This window comes from Mizuhopecten yessoensis, unplaced genomic scaffold (assembly GCF_002113885.1).
Source record: "Mizuhopecten yessoensis strain PY_sf001 unplaced genomic scaffold, ASM211388v2 scaffold11105, whole genome shotgun sequence".
Lineage (NCBI taxonomy): Eukaryota > Metazoa > Mollusca > Bivalvia > Pectinida > Pectinidae > Mizuhopecten > Mizuhopecten yessoensis.
In genome coordinates, this window is record NW_018408882.1 from 430,494 (window position 1) to 446,370 (window position 15,877).

The 15,877-nt window shown below is 34.8% G+C and overlaps 1 protein-coding gene across 1 annotated transcript in view; it reads right to left on the minus strand.

Annotated features, from left to right (window-relative positions):
• Positions 1 to 3,402: 3,402 nt before the first annotated feature.
• The window catches only part of LOC110465903 (F-box-like/WD repeat-containing protein TBL1XR1-A), a 51,849-nt gene continuing 39,374 nt past the window's right edge, over positions 3,403 to 15,877 (minus strand). The window contains exons 11-15 of the mRNA XM_021522053.1: positions 15,715 to 15,789; positions 10,051 to 10,178; positions 7,804 to 7,969; positions 6,998 to 7,099; positions 3,403 to 5,936 (exon numbers count right to left, since the gene is read on the minus strand). Coding sequence (XP_021377728.1) covers positions 5,910 to 5,936; positions 6,998 to 7,099; positions 7,804 to 7,969; positions 10,051 to 10,178; positions 15,715 to 15,789 — 498 coding nt within the window. The 3' untranslated portion in view covers positions 3,403 to 5,909. The remainder of the gene's footprint in view (positions 5,937 to 6,997; positions 7,100 to 7,803; positions 7,970 to 10,050; positions 10,179 to 15,714; positions 15,790 to 15,877) is intronic.

Below are 15,877 nucleotides of genomic sequence, written 5' to 3' on the forward strand. Positions count from 1 at the left end.
GACGACGGATCAGTACAGGTTTCCTGTTAACCCAAGTTATATGATATCACGATAAAAATGTCGAGGAACCTGTTGACCAAGTATAATGAATTCTCCGGAGCACAACATATTACATACATATATGCACTTCTTCTCCACAAACAACAATATGGCTGTAGAAATGAAAGTCGTATAATTAAAACCATGTATGAACAATGAAACCTGTCTAACGTTATCATCACACACAGAGAGGTCTGATTCTTTATCACAAGATATCATCACCTGGTAAAAGACGGAACTAGTCAGCCAATGAGAACGTATCACAAAGCCTGCCAGTTACAAATCTGTTATAAGGTATGACAGACCATGATTGGTTGTTTGACAACAGTACATATTACATGCACAAAGCTTTTTTTATCCCAACATTTTTTTTACACAATTTCGGGTGTACTTTTGAAGGAATTATGATAATCTGCAATTTTTCAGAATTTAGGAAAGTAAAGTTTTCAGTCTTCTCTAAATGAGCAAAACTCATGAATTTGAATCGTATGTAATATTTCCGGAATCCAATCTGACAGATTTCTGAGAAATACCTTTAACTTGCTTTAAGCTCACGTGATAAAACTCTCGATACAGTATATCTATAGAACTGCAAGTTGGAGCTCCAATTGGTTAGAAGATCAGCCAGATCAAGTTTCATCATAATATTGACAAAATGTACAAATTCGTAAATGTGCAATATTTCTAATTTCCTTTTCTTTCTTTCCTTTTTCAGAACAGATCCTTGGGGGAAAAAACCTAGAATTAAAGTGCTCCCCTTCATAAAAAAAATCTGGAAAGTCTCACTTTATCAACATTTTGCTGCAAGTTGTTACTAGCTGTGTTGAGGCTAATAAGGGTGAATTATATGTAAGATAGGGTGTGTAGTGCTCAATGTATGTCAATGAATTATTTTCCATGCAGTAGCTGCCTTACGTATCTTTGTAACTAATGTATTTGTCTTTTTATTCATTCATTCCCTCTTGCCCTTTGACCTTTTACTGCAAATTATTACATTCACACAAAAACACAATCTACATTCACTCCACGGTTCTCCACGCCAAGTTGCATTGCCTGTACACATTTCAAAAAGTTTTCTGTCTAGTTGGCCAGTAAATTGAAGAGAATTTCACAAAAATCTCACACTTTTTTACAACTACCAAATGAATTTGTGCAATAGTTTCAAAACTGTAATAATAATATGACTTCTTAAAAGAATAAAAGAGAAAACTTAAAATTTCATTTTTTTTATAAAAAATTATCATTATTAAACTCATTTACCCCTAAAGACACTTGAACTCTTCCAAAACAAAAGTTGGAAGAGTGCATTATGAAATTTCAGGGGTGAATGAGTTAAGGAACAATTTAAGTTGATGCCAAATAGACCCTATTGTTATACTTCCTGACTTGGGTTTGTGTGGAGAGTCTGTTCTGAGAAGCACTTAGATGAAGCAAGGAGAACCAGCTCATACATAATCTAGCTTGTCATGGCTTTGGTGAACACATTTCTTTCATTCTTAGTATGTAATTATTACAGAAAACACATTCTACATCCTCACAAACGCACCAGGGCAACACTTCCAATGATACATAATTACAAAATTCAATCACATCTTTTTACCGTAGGATTAAAATTTCAATGCATCTCAAAAATACTTCAGGGAAATAAAAGTAAAAACATCAACTGATCATCTATCTTTGATTCCAAACAATTTAAAGACTTTTTAACTTTAGAAAATGGAGAAAAGGATGACCAAAGATACAAACATGTAGCTTCATCCAAAAATTTAAATCAACAAAAACGATTCCTATTAGATTATTTACATCAACAGATTACTGGCAATACTGACATTTTCTTTTTACCTTTGAAGCATTGTGTCTACACTTTTTCACATGACCAACAAGATCAGTTGCTTACAATATAAATTTTAGTGACAAAACTACACAAAATCTATCTCCAAGTTGTTATGGTCAAATTTTACATAATATAACACTCACAAAATCAACAAAAATAAAAATAAGAGCAGAAGAAAAAAAAAGGGGGTAGGGGGGATTTGTTAAATTAAATACAGCACTTTTTTAATATAAAAACCTCTTTTTATCATACTTGACTTTTTAAGCATGCAGTGATCCAGATTTTTCTTTTCTATGATATTGAAAACTGCAAGCTTACAAACTTCTACGGAATATTGTTTGTGCTGAAACTATTTCAGCCATTTTTTGTGTCGTCTTAGGTGCACTACATTATTACTGCTATGTTTCAAATGATGTCGCTGCTAAATCACTAAAGATCAGCCGAAAGACGATAACTTTATTTATTTTACAACAATTATGAAACAAGTTATTTCAAACTGATATCAATTACTTTTGTTGGCCCGGATGTTAGCGTACTGGGGGTCTAAATATGGGTATGAGTACCCAGAGAAAACCCACGTGTTCGGGCAGGTGACCCCCGGCTGCCTTTGTGAAATGCCAGTGCATTATCCACTGCGCCACCACACAACAACCCCAAATCAGTGAAGTAATTACGACATCGAATAGTCCGTAACTTAGTAAACATCAACTGATAGTCGATCACTGAACATCAACCAATATTTGGTAACTTACCAGGTAGTCACTGAAAATCAAGCGATACTTGATAAGTCAGTCACTGAAATTCAAGCGATACTTGAAAAGTCAGTCACTGAAAAACAAGCGATACTTGATAAGTCCGTCACTGAAAATCAAGTAATTCTTGATAAGTCAGTCACTCAAAATCAAGTGATACTTTATAAGTTAGTCACTGAAAAGCAAGTGATACTTGATCAGTCAGTCACTGAAATTCAAGCGATACTTGATACGTCAGTCACTGAAAATCAAGAGATACTTGATAAGTTAGTCACTAAAAATAAAGTGATACTTGATAAGTTAGTCACTGAAAATCAAGCGATACTTGATAAGTTAGTCAATCAATATCAACTGATAGTTGGATAAGCTTGTCACTGAAAATCAACCGATATGTTATAACCAAGTCACTTAAAATCAAGAGATAGTTTGTAACTTTGTCACTGAACTACAATGGATGATGCTAGGGTACTCTGCTTACTTTAGCATGTTTACAGAAAAAATAAACGGTTCATCAGACAATCAATTAAAAAAAAAAGTACTTTACAACTTTTTGAAGGTAAACATGTACGCTACAGATTTTTCTATCAAGCAAATGCAGTATTTCAAATATTGTAGTTGATATTTCTTAAATTGTTAAAATCAGTTGAATGTAATATTGTTATATTTCAGTTGCAGACATGAAGTGTTATACAAAGGCATTCGTTGTAGCAGAATTAACATTTCCCTGAAGTAACATTTTTTAACTGGGAAAATTTTTATGAGTGGAATATATTTAAAAAAAAAATGGTTCATAATTTTTTTCACCTTGAAATATGTATCTTCTTTGAAATATAATTTCAGTTGTCTGTAGTATTTTATCTATCTGGAAACTTGTGGAAACCTTGAGTTCAAATTTAGTGGATCGGTCACCTGATGTGTCTAGAGAAAGGGGGAGTATCTGTACGCTAGCTAATGATTTTTTTTGAAATCCCCTTTCATGAAATTTCAACCTTAAAATATTAGACTGTTGTCTTAGTTTTTTGCTACTAAAAATCAAAATTTAACAAGAATTGTTTAAGGACCAACACACTGGACTAAAGACGATTTGAACAGTTTCTAAAAAATTGTTTTTATATCACCAACTTGTTTCATCAAAATTTGACATTCTTTCTCTCGTCATCATTGAGAATGAGTCGATTTGAAATAGCTACTAGATTACTATCACCAAGTGGCATTGAAATCTGAATATTCCTTATAAAAATATCTGGAAACCATTTACCAATCAGATTACAGCAATATCATAAAATATGCAAGAAATCATGTCGAACATGAAACATGAGTTTAGTGTGTTAAACATGAATCCTCACCAACATCAAAATTTGATCTCTACTTCAACTTCAACTTCAGCTTAGTTATAGCTTCACCCAGACGACAATGTGTGTCAATGGACCAGCTTAGTTATAGCTACAGACAACAATGTGTGTCAATGGACCAGCTTAGTTATAGCTTCACCCAGACAACAATGTGTGTCAATGGACCAGCTTAGTTATAGCTACAGACAACAATGTGTGTCAATGGACCAGCTTAGTTATAGCTAAAGACAACAATGTGTCAATGGACCAGCTTAGTTATAGCTACAGACAACGATGTGTGTCAATGGACCAGCTTAGTTATAGCTTCACCCAGACGACAATGTGTGTCAATGGACCAGCTTAGTTATAGCTTCACCCGGACGACAATGTGTGTCAATGGACCAGCTTAGTTATAGCTACAGACAACAATGTGTTTAAAGGAGAAAATTGTGTTTACATTACAGTTGTGGGTCCAAATTGATGAAAGACAAATTTGATGAGAAACTGAATAACTGGAAATTTTCGCCAAGTAAACCTTTTGCCCTTCGTCCATGAAAACAATTTCACCCAGTGTTAATTTCGCCTTCCACAGTTAATTACTATGTTAATTATGTTGTTTACTTATATTCGCTGTAATGATAAACTTGCCTCATTACGAAGGGTGAAAAAGGCGAAAAATTAACTGCAGCAAACATTTCCCAGTGTACAGTATCGTCCTGAATTCTGATAAGAAACTTCTAGTATGTCACGCTAATCACTTAATGTAAAAGGCATCAAAAAATGTGAATTATTGAACTAACAAAGCATTGTCATAGAACAAATCGACTCTTAATTGACCTAACTAAAAACAAGGAGGAAAGCGTCGACCTCGACCTCACAGAGCACTAAATGTAGGTCACTGCCATCTACTGCAGTGAAACAACAGTAAAGCTCTAACAGTGTGTCAGCTTGTCCCTCTTACACTAAATTTTGTATTGCCTTTCAGGAAATATTTGGAAAAAAATTCTTTCACATTTCAAATTGTTTCCAAATAGACTTGAAAAGCCTTAAGAAGTCTTGTAAAAGGGACTGAAACCGATGCGCAATTTTTTTATTCAAATGATTTTTTCCTCCACAAAGATGAAAAAAGACATCCACATGTAAAGAATAGAATCTTTCTCATCAATGAAGAGTTCAGGACATTCTTGTAGAATCGTCCCAATGAGAAAGAGTCATAACAAAGAAATGTTACAAAGGGGGGAAAATCATCTTTGGACATCCTTAATAGTGTGCTTTTCAAACATACAGATAAATAGAGAATGCAAGATATGATAAACAATTGGACCGCATCGGGTCACTCAGAAATTACAGAAAGTACATACTGTCATCACCAACAGATTTTAATATTTTTTCACATGATGATTAAAATAGCTTATAATGGAGCATATTTCTCTCTGATCAATAGTGTCCTCTTTGGTGCTGGGAATTAAGGAGTAGATCTTTTACTTGATTTCTCCGGACCTGTAGACCAAGGTCGTCTCATCAGTAAAACTTCCTGTTCAAGCTCGTTCTTGAGGGATATCTGTTGATTTGTCTATCCTTTCTCACAATCCAAATAATCTCTCTGTGCACAAGCACATTCTTTCAAATGCTGGAATAGTAAAACCAATTCCATGTGCCAGTCTGCAGTTGGGCTTTCCGTCTCTTTCAGCCTGAGCAGACTGCGTACAAGTTGTCAACTGCCGACAGCTCTCGAGACGGTGCTGCACTACCAGGCCCAGGGGAAGTGGGCTTCGTCTTTTACAGTCGACAACTTCGGCCTGGACTGGGTCTCATTTGCGTTAGTTTGATTGAAGAACGTTACAGATAATTATTCTCCGTCTTCAGAAACCCACCGTGCTCTTCCATGTTTCATTCCATTGAAAAAGACTACGAGGTAGCAGCTAGCAATGTCCTTGTTACTATAGCACTGTTTCACTTCCGCAAGTCCAAGACAAATACCTATTGGATGAAGATAGACATTTATCAGATACAGATTTAACTGCAAATAAACTCTACTGCAAAAAATATTGACCAAAAGTTGAAAGAGGGCTTAAGGATCCCTGTTCCACTGCACTGCCATTTTCCCTTTATACAGAAGCCTCCCCTTAACTTCCAATTGGATATAACTGTAACACGGAATCAACATTTCTGTTGATCATATAGTTCCATCGGTTACAGCGATAGTATAACAACCTGAAGTGCAGCCCTCCAATCCCAGTCTAGACAAACTGATATTTTACTCTCAGAACACTCTTATTGATTATATTTTGTTTATTCCATCCCCCCCCCAATAAAAATCTCACATGGTTGGTTTTCTTTTCAGAAATAATTTATCAAAGCTATAGTCATGCCGGAAAAAACAGTTCCCAACACTAAGTGACAGTTTTTGGCAGTGGTACGGGGATCCTTAATGGTGAGCATCTCCCCTTTGGATATATTACATGTATCAAACTATTCTATTATTTCAAATGACAAAAAAGATGTTGTAGTGAATTGTAACCTAAATCCATTTCTTTTAATCAGATATCAACAGACATATATCAGCCCTTATCAGCATCATCAACCAACCTAAGCTGTATATTTCCTAACACTGTAACCTGCTGTCACAAATACATATTTGCTGTAAAGTGCTAATTCATTGAGTAAATAGATATTTTTTCATACTTAGTAGCTAGATTCTTTTTGATTAGTTCTATTTTTTCAAAATAAGCAGCAAGCTTGTGTTTTATTAGTTCAAGTAATTTCTTGTAATAAAAATACACAGCGAATATCCATGTCTGTTGATTTTAAAATATGCAAAATTATATAAAAATAGAAGGGAGAAAGCAACATATTCCACAATGAATACTTTCTCATGGTATTTTGTCTGCAACAGAGTAATAATTTTTAGTGATTCAAAATGTGATTACCATCACCTCTATAGATCAAAAGACCTATTTGATACAAATGTCAGTCAAGGACACAAGTTTTTTTCAGGTTGCATAACCCTACAATTTTACAGACAGCAAGGAGATACATACTGATCCATCGGAGGCACTTGCCCCCACTTTGTCCCCACGGTGATTCCAGCACACTTCGAAAATGCCACCTGTCCCCCGGTAACTCTGTACCAAAGCGCCACTCTGAAAGAAAGAAAATCAAACAGTCAGGCTAAAGTTTTTTTTATTGCTACTGGAGCTGAACTTTTCGTTGATTTTTTCCTGACCTCAATGATTATTCAAAATTTAATTATTTGTCATGATGTTGATTTATTTAGAACCACTGTATACTTTTTTACCAGATTTTATCGTATGTAAAATATTTATCGTAGTTGATAGGTTAAAGTTATCTTGTTCATAATCTGGATGACAGACCTGATGTAGAGGGGTCCATATGTACCTGATTCTGTGTACATATTAACTAATACTTTCATCAAAAGCTGGCTTTAAAAGAATACTATATACGACAACAGTTTAACCGGTTCCACTTTCGCCTTTTTTGCCCTTTCCAATCAGTGCAGCTTTATCATGACAGCGAATATTAGTACACAACATATTATATAGAGTGATTACATGCGATGGACAAAATCGACATGATGCGAACATTGATTTCATCGTTATAAGGTGAATGTTTCCCAGTATACAGTAATATCTATAGAGTAATTACATCGTTATAGGGTGAATATTTCCCAGTATACAGTAATATCTATAGAATTATTTTAAGAAAAGGATGTGTAACACGACACGCCACTGATACCAGAATCACACCTACCAGCCCAGCTCAGTCAACCAAGGCTGGTTTATTGTGATTTCATGTCTGTGTTTAATGAGTTCAGACGATGAGTTACCTGTACATTCCATATATGAACACACTTGTCGAAGGAGCCACTGGCTAAGAACTTGCCATCGGGGCTAAACGCTACACTGTACACAGGTTCCTGGTGCTTGGTCAGTGTGTGGATACACGTACCCTGCTGCACATCCCAAAGGCGCACGGTGGAATCAAACGACGCACTGCAACAGAAAACAGGCAACACACTCATCAATAGGTTAACACATGACACCCATTTATAGGTTAACACATGACACTCATTTATAGGTTAACACATGACACTCATCTATAGGTTAACACATGACACTCATTTATAGGTTAATTCATGACACTCATTTATAGGTTAACACATTGGTTGATTAGAAATCAAAATGCAAGAATCACTTTTAAAAAATGTTACAAATACTGCATACACTGTACGTGTAAATTTCTGTCAAGTCAAACTTGTGCCCTTTGTCAGTAAAATCCATATTTGTCAAGTTTAAATTTCGCTTTTCACATTTAATTACATTGTATATTGTAAACTAATGTTTAGCAATGATAAAGTCGTCCTCATTTGTGGGTGAAAAAGGCAAAAAATAAACTCATTTCCTGGTGTAAGGTAGCTGGGTACAGTGAACATTTCCTGGTATACAGAAGCTAGGTACAGTGAACATTTCCTGGTATACAGTAGCTGGGTACAGTGAACATTACCTGTTATACAGTAGCTGGGTACAGTGAACATTTCCTGGTATACAGTAGCTAGGTACAGTGAACATTCCCTGGTATACAGTAGCTGGGTACAGTGAACATTCCCTGGTATACAGTAGCTGGGTACAGTGAACATTTCCTGGTATACAGCAGCTGGGTACAGTGAACATTTCCTGGTGTACAGTAGCTGGGTACAGTGAACATTTCCTGGTATACAGCAGCTGGGTACAGTGATCATTTCCTGGTATACAGTAGCTGGGTACAGTGAACATTACCTGGTATACAGTAGCTAGGTACAGTGAACATTTCCTGGTATACAGCAGCTGGGTACAGTGAACATTTCCTGGTATACAGTAGCTAGGTACAGTGAGCATTTCCTGGTATACAGTAGCTAGGTACAATGAACATTTCCTGGTGTACAGTAGCTGGGTACAGTGAACATTTCCTGGTATACAGTAGCTGGGTACACTGAACATTACCTGGTATACCGTAGCTGGGTACAGTGAACACTTCCTGGTATACAGTAGCTAGGTACAGTGAACATTTCCTGGTATACAGTAGCTAGGTACAGTGAACATTTCCTGGTGTACAGAAGCTAGGTACAGTGAACATTTCCTGGTAACCAGTAGCTGGGTACAGTGAACATTACCTGGTATACAGTAGCTGGGTACAGTGAACACTTCCTGGTATACAGTAGCTGGGTACAGTGAACACTTCCTGGTATACAGTAGCTAGGTACAGTGAACATTTCCTGGTGTACAGAATTTGGGTACAGTGAACATTTCCTGGTATACAGTAGCTGGGTACAGTGAACATTTCCTGGTATATAGTAGCTAGGTACAGTGAACATTTCCTGGTATACAGTAGCTAGGTACAGTGAACATTTCCTGGTGTACAGAATTTGGGTACAGTGAACATTTCCTGGTATACAGTAGCTGGGTACAGTGAACATTTCCTGGTGTAAGGTAGCTGGGTACAGTGAACATTTCCTGTTATACAGTAGCTGGGTACAGTGCACATTTCCTGGTGTACAGTAGCTGGGTACAGTAAACATTTCCTGTGTACAGTAGCTGGGTACAGTGAACATTCCCTGGTATACAGTAGCTGGGTACAGTAAACATTTCCTGGTATACAGTAGCTTGGTACAGTGAACATTACCTGGTATACAGTAGCTGGGCACAGTGAACATTTCCTGGTATACAGTAGCTGGGTACAGTGAACATTTCCTGGTATACTGTAGCTGGGTACAGTGAACATTTCCTGGTATACAGAAGCTAGGTACAGTGAACATTTCCTGGTATACAGTAGCTGGGTACAGTGAACAATTCCTGGTATACAGTAGCTGGGTGCAGTGAAAATTTCCTGGTATACAGTAGCTGGTGCAGTGAACATTTCCTGGTATACAGTAGCTAGGTACAGTGAACATTACCTGGTATACAGTAGCTGGGTGCAGTGAAAATTTCCTGGTATACAGTAGCTGGGTACAGGTGGGTTGGGGTAGGCATCCTGATCAGACAAGAGCACCATACATACTGAATTACCTCCCTTCTACTAGAGTGACTAGACTACCTACCTTGACAAAATCAGTGGAACATTTGGATTGTTGGTTCCCGGCCCAGTGGGACTCCATTTGATTGTGTAGATTTCTTTGTTGTGAGCTTGTAAATCATGGACACAATTGTTATGCTGCATATCCCATATCTGTTACAGAGAAAAACAGAACATTTATATATCTATCTCATCCATACACATATACATATCCCATATCTGTTACAGAGAAAGACAGAACATTTATATATCTATCTCATCCATTCACATATACATATCCCATATCTGTTACAGAGAAAGACAGAACATTTATATATCTATCTCATCCATTCACATATACATATCCCATATCTGTTACAGAGAAAGACAGAACATTTATATATCTATCTCATCCATTCACATATACATATCCCATATCTGTTACAGAGAAAGACAGAACATTTATATATCTATCTCATCCATTCACATATACATATCCCATATCTGTTACAGAGAAAGACAGAACATTTATATATCTATCTCATCCATTCACATATACATATCCCATATCTGTTACAGAGAAAGACAGAACATTTATATATCTATCTCATCCATTCACATATACATATCCCATATCTGTTACAGAGAAAGACAGAACATTTATATATCTATCTCATCCATTCACATATACATATCCCATATCTGTTACAGAGAAAGACAGAACATTTATATATCTATCTCATCCATTCACATATACATATCCCATATCTGTTACAGAGAAAGACAGAACATTTATATATCTATCTCATCCATTCACATATACATATCCCATATCTGTTACAGAGAAAGACAGAACATTTATATATCTATCTCATCCATTCACATATACATATCCCATATCTGTTACAGAGAAAGACAGAACATTTATATATCTATCTCATCCATTCACATATACATATCCCATATCTGTTACAGAGAAAGACAGAACATTTATATATCTATCTCATCCATTCACATATACATATCCCATATCTGTTACAGAGAAAGACAGAACATTTATATATCTATCTCATCCATTCACATATACATATCCCATATCTGTTACAGAGAAAGACAGAACATTTATATATCTATCTCATCCATTCACATATACATATCCCATATCTGTTACAGAGAAAGACAGAACATTTATATATCTATCTCATCCATTCACATATACATATCCCATATCTGTTACAGAGAAAGACAGAACATTTATATATCTATCTCATCCATTCACATATACATATCCCATATCTGTTACAGAGAAAGACAGAACATTTATATATCTATCTCATCCATTCACATATACATATCCCATATCTGTTACAGAGAAAGACAGAACATTTATATATCTATCTCATCCATTCACATATACATATCCCATATCTGTTACAGAGAAAGACAGAACATTTATATATCTATCTCATCCATTCACATATACATATCCCATATCTGTTACAGAGAAAGACAGAACATTTATATATCTATCTCATCCATTCACATATACATATCCCATATCTGTTACAGAGAAAGACAGAACATTTATATATCTATCTCATCCATTCACATATACATATCCCATATCTGTTACAGAGAAAGACAGAACATTTATATATCTATCTCATCCATTCACATATACATATCCCATATCTGTTACAGAGAAAGACAGAACATTTATATATCTATCTCATCCATTCACATATACATATCCCATATCTGTTACAGAGAAAGACAGAACATTTATATATCTATCTCATCCATTCACATATACATATCCCATATCTGTTACAGAGAAAGACAGAACATTTATATATCTATCTCATCCATTCACATATACATATCCCATATCTGTTACAGAGAAAGACAGAACATTTATATATCTATCTCATCCATTCACATATACATATCCCATATCTGTTACAGAGAAAGACAGAACATTTATATATCTATCTCATCCATTCACATATACATATCCCATATCTGTTACAGAGAAAGACAGAACATTTATATATCTATCTCATCCATTCACATATACATATCCCATATCTGTTACAGAGAAAGACAGAACATTTATATATCTATCTCATCCATTCACATATACATATCCCATATCTGTTACAGAGAAAGACAGAACATTTATATATCTATCTCATCCATTCACATATACATATCCCATATCTGTTACAGAGAAAGACAGAACATTTATATATCTATCTCATCCATTCACATATACATATCCCATATCTGTTACAGAGAAAGACAGAACATTTATATATCTATCTCATCCATTCACATATACATATCCCATATCTGTTACAGAGAAAGACAGAACATTTATATATCTATCTCATCCATTCACATATACATATCCCATATCTGTTACAGAGAAAGACAGAACATTTATATATCTATCTCATCCATTCACATATACATATCCCATATCTGTTACAGAGAAAGACAGAACATTTATATATCTATCTCATCCATTCACATATACATATCCCATATCTGTTACAGAGAAAGACAGAACATTTATATATCTATCTCATCCATTCACATATACATATCCCATATCTGTTACAGAGAAAGACAGAACATTTATATATCTATCTCATCCATTCACATATACATATCCCATATCTGTTACAGAGAAAGACAGAACATTTATATATCTATCTCATCCATTCACATATACATATCCCATATCTGTTACAGAGAAAGACAGAACATTTATATATCTATCTCATCCATTCACATATACATATCCCATATCTGTTACAGAGAAAGACAGAACATTTATATATCTATCTCATCCATTCACATATACATATCCCATATCTGTTACAGAGAAAGACAGAACATTTATATATCTATCTCATCCATTCACATATACATATCCCATATCTGTTACAGAGAAAGACAGAACATTTATATATCTATCTCATCCATTCACATATACATATCCCATATCTGTTACAGAGAAAGACAGAACATTTATATATCTATCTCATCCATTCACATATACATATCCCATATCTGTTACAGAGAAAGACAGAACATTTATATATCTATCTCATCCATTCACATATACATATCCCATATCTGTTACAGAGAAAGACAGAACATTTATATATCTATCTCATCCATTCACATATACATATCCCATATCTGTTACAGAGAAAGACAGAACATTTATATATCTATCTCATCCATTCACATATACATATCCCATATCTGTTACAGAGAAAGACAGAACATTTATATATCTATCTCATCCATTCACATATACATATCCCATATCTGTTACAGAGAAAGACAGAACATTTATATATCTATCTCATCCATTCACATATACATATCCCATATCTGTTACAGAGAAAGACAGAACATTTATATATCTATCTCATCCATTCACATATACATATCCCATATCTGTTACAGAGAAAGACAGAACATTTATATATCTATCTCATCCATTCACATATACATATCCCATATCTGTTACAGAGAAAGACAGAACATTTATATATCTATCTCATCCATTCACATATACATATCCCATATCTGTTACAGAGAAAGACAGAACATTTATATATCTATCTCATCCATTCACATATACATATCCCATATCTGTTACAGAGAAAGACAGAACATTTATATATCTATCTCATCCATTCACATATACATATCCCATATCTGTTACAGAGAAAGACAGAACATTTATATATCTATCTCATCCATTCACATATACATATCCCATATCTGTTACAGAGAAAGACAGAACATTTATATATCTATCTCATCCATTCACATATACATATCCCATATCTGTTACAGAGAAAGACAGAACATTTATATATCTATCTCATCCATTCACATATACATATCCCATATCTGTTACAGAGAAAGACAGAACATTTATATATCTATCTCATCCATTCACATATACATATCCCATATCTGTTACAGAGAAAGACAGAACATTTATATATCTATCTCATCCATTCACATATACATATCCCATATCTGTTACAGAGAAAGACAGAACATTTATATATCTATCTCATCCATTCACATATACATATCCCATATCTGTTACAGAGAAAGACAGAACATTTATATATCTATCTCATCCATTCACATATACATATCCCATATCTGTTACAGAGAAAGACAGAACATTTATATATCTATCTCATCCATTCACATATACATATCCCATATCTGTTACAGAGAAAGACAGAACATTTATATATCTATCTCATCCATTCACATATACATATCCCATATCTGTTACAGAGAAAGACAGAACATTTATATATCTATCTCATCCATTCACATATACATATCCCATATCTGTTACAGAGAAAGACAGAACATTTATATATCTATCTCATCCATTCACATATACATATCCCATATCTGTTACAGAGAAAGACAGAACATTTATATATCTATCTCATCCATTCACATATACATATCCCATATCTGTTACAGAGAAAGACAGAACATTTATATATCTATCTCATCCATTCACATATACATATCCCATATCTGTTACAGAGAAAGACAGAACATTTATATATCTATCTCATCCATTCACATATACATATCCCATATCTGTTACAGAGAAAGACAGAACATTTATATATCTATCTCATCCATACACATATACATATCCCATATCTGTTACAGAGAAAGACAGAACATTTATATATCTATCTCATCCATTCACAACACCTTCTACAATACTCAACAACGTTTAAACTATACAACCAAGTAGATCCTAATCATCTTACAACATACTTCCGCTATATTCAGTGATTTGCCACCTAAATTTTTAAGTCTGTACACTTTTTTTTGCTCTTCTCTCTCTTTCTTACTCTTTCAATCTATCACTCTTTCTTTCTCTCTCTCTCTTTATTGCGTGCTATTTTTCTTTTCCATTTCCTGATCCTCACATTTCTTCAAAGTTTGAAGCCTATTTATGAAACAGTATTGATATATTTTAGTACCTGAGGTCAAAGTCAAAGGTCAAAACGAGGTCACAGTGATCTATTTTTAGGATGCAATACACTGCCTCCCAAGATTGATGCTTGCTCTGGAAACCACAATCAGCACGGAAGGACATGTGCACACACAAAGAGAATATTTTTGATACCCTTGACTTAAACAAGCTGTTAGCTGCCAAGACTTGCACTTAGCTGCCATCAAATATGGCAATCTATGACTGGTATTTATTTTAGTCAAATCATGTAACAGTTTACCATTTCTTGTGAATATATAAATGATAAAAGGAACTCCCAGACTCCGTGATGTAGGGGTGATAATTGATCTTTTATAGCACAAATTCTACATCAAGACATAGGTAAACACAGGTAAACATAGTCACAGTATTCACGCTGGCAATACAAACGACTCGGCACCTCGATGGTCAAAGTTCTGACAATTGTATGAAAACCTCTATTTAACCCCAGGGGGCCAACATGTATTTCTCGACTCAAATTTGGGTGTGGGCTTGTAACAGGAAAATGAAACAGCATTTGCTGGCATTTCTACTGCAATACATATGGATGGGCTTATAACCAGGCATGGCCTTATTACAAGATTTTCACAGATTTCTTTCGATAATAATTCAGCTTTTTCAACAACTGTAGTGTACACAAACCTTTAAAGTCATATCGTCTGAGCATGATGCTAAAAGCTGGCCTTGCGGATCCCACTTTATGGCATTCACTTCATTCTGTAATATGAAAATCCCATGAAATTAGAAAAACATAAATACCAGAAGCAACAAACATCCGTCTAAAGACATTTGGATCCTCCTATCA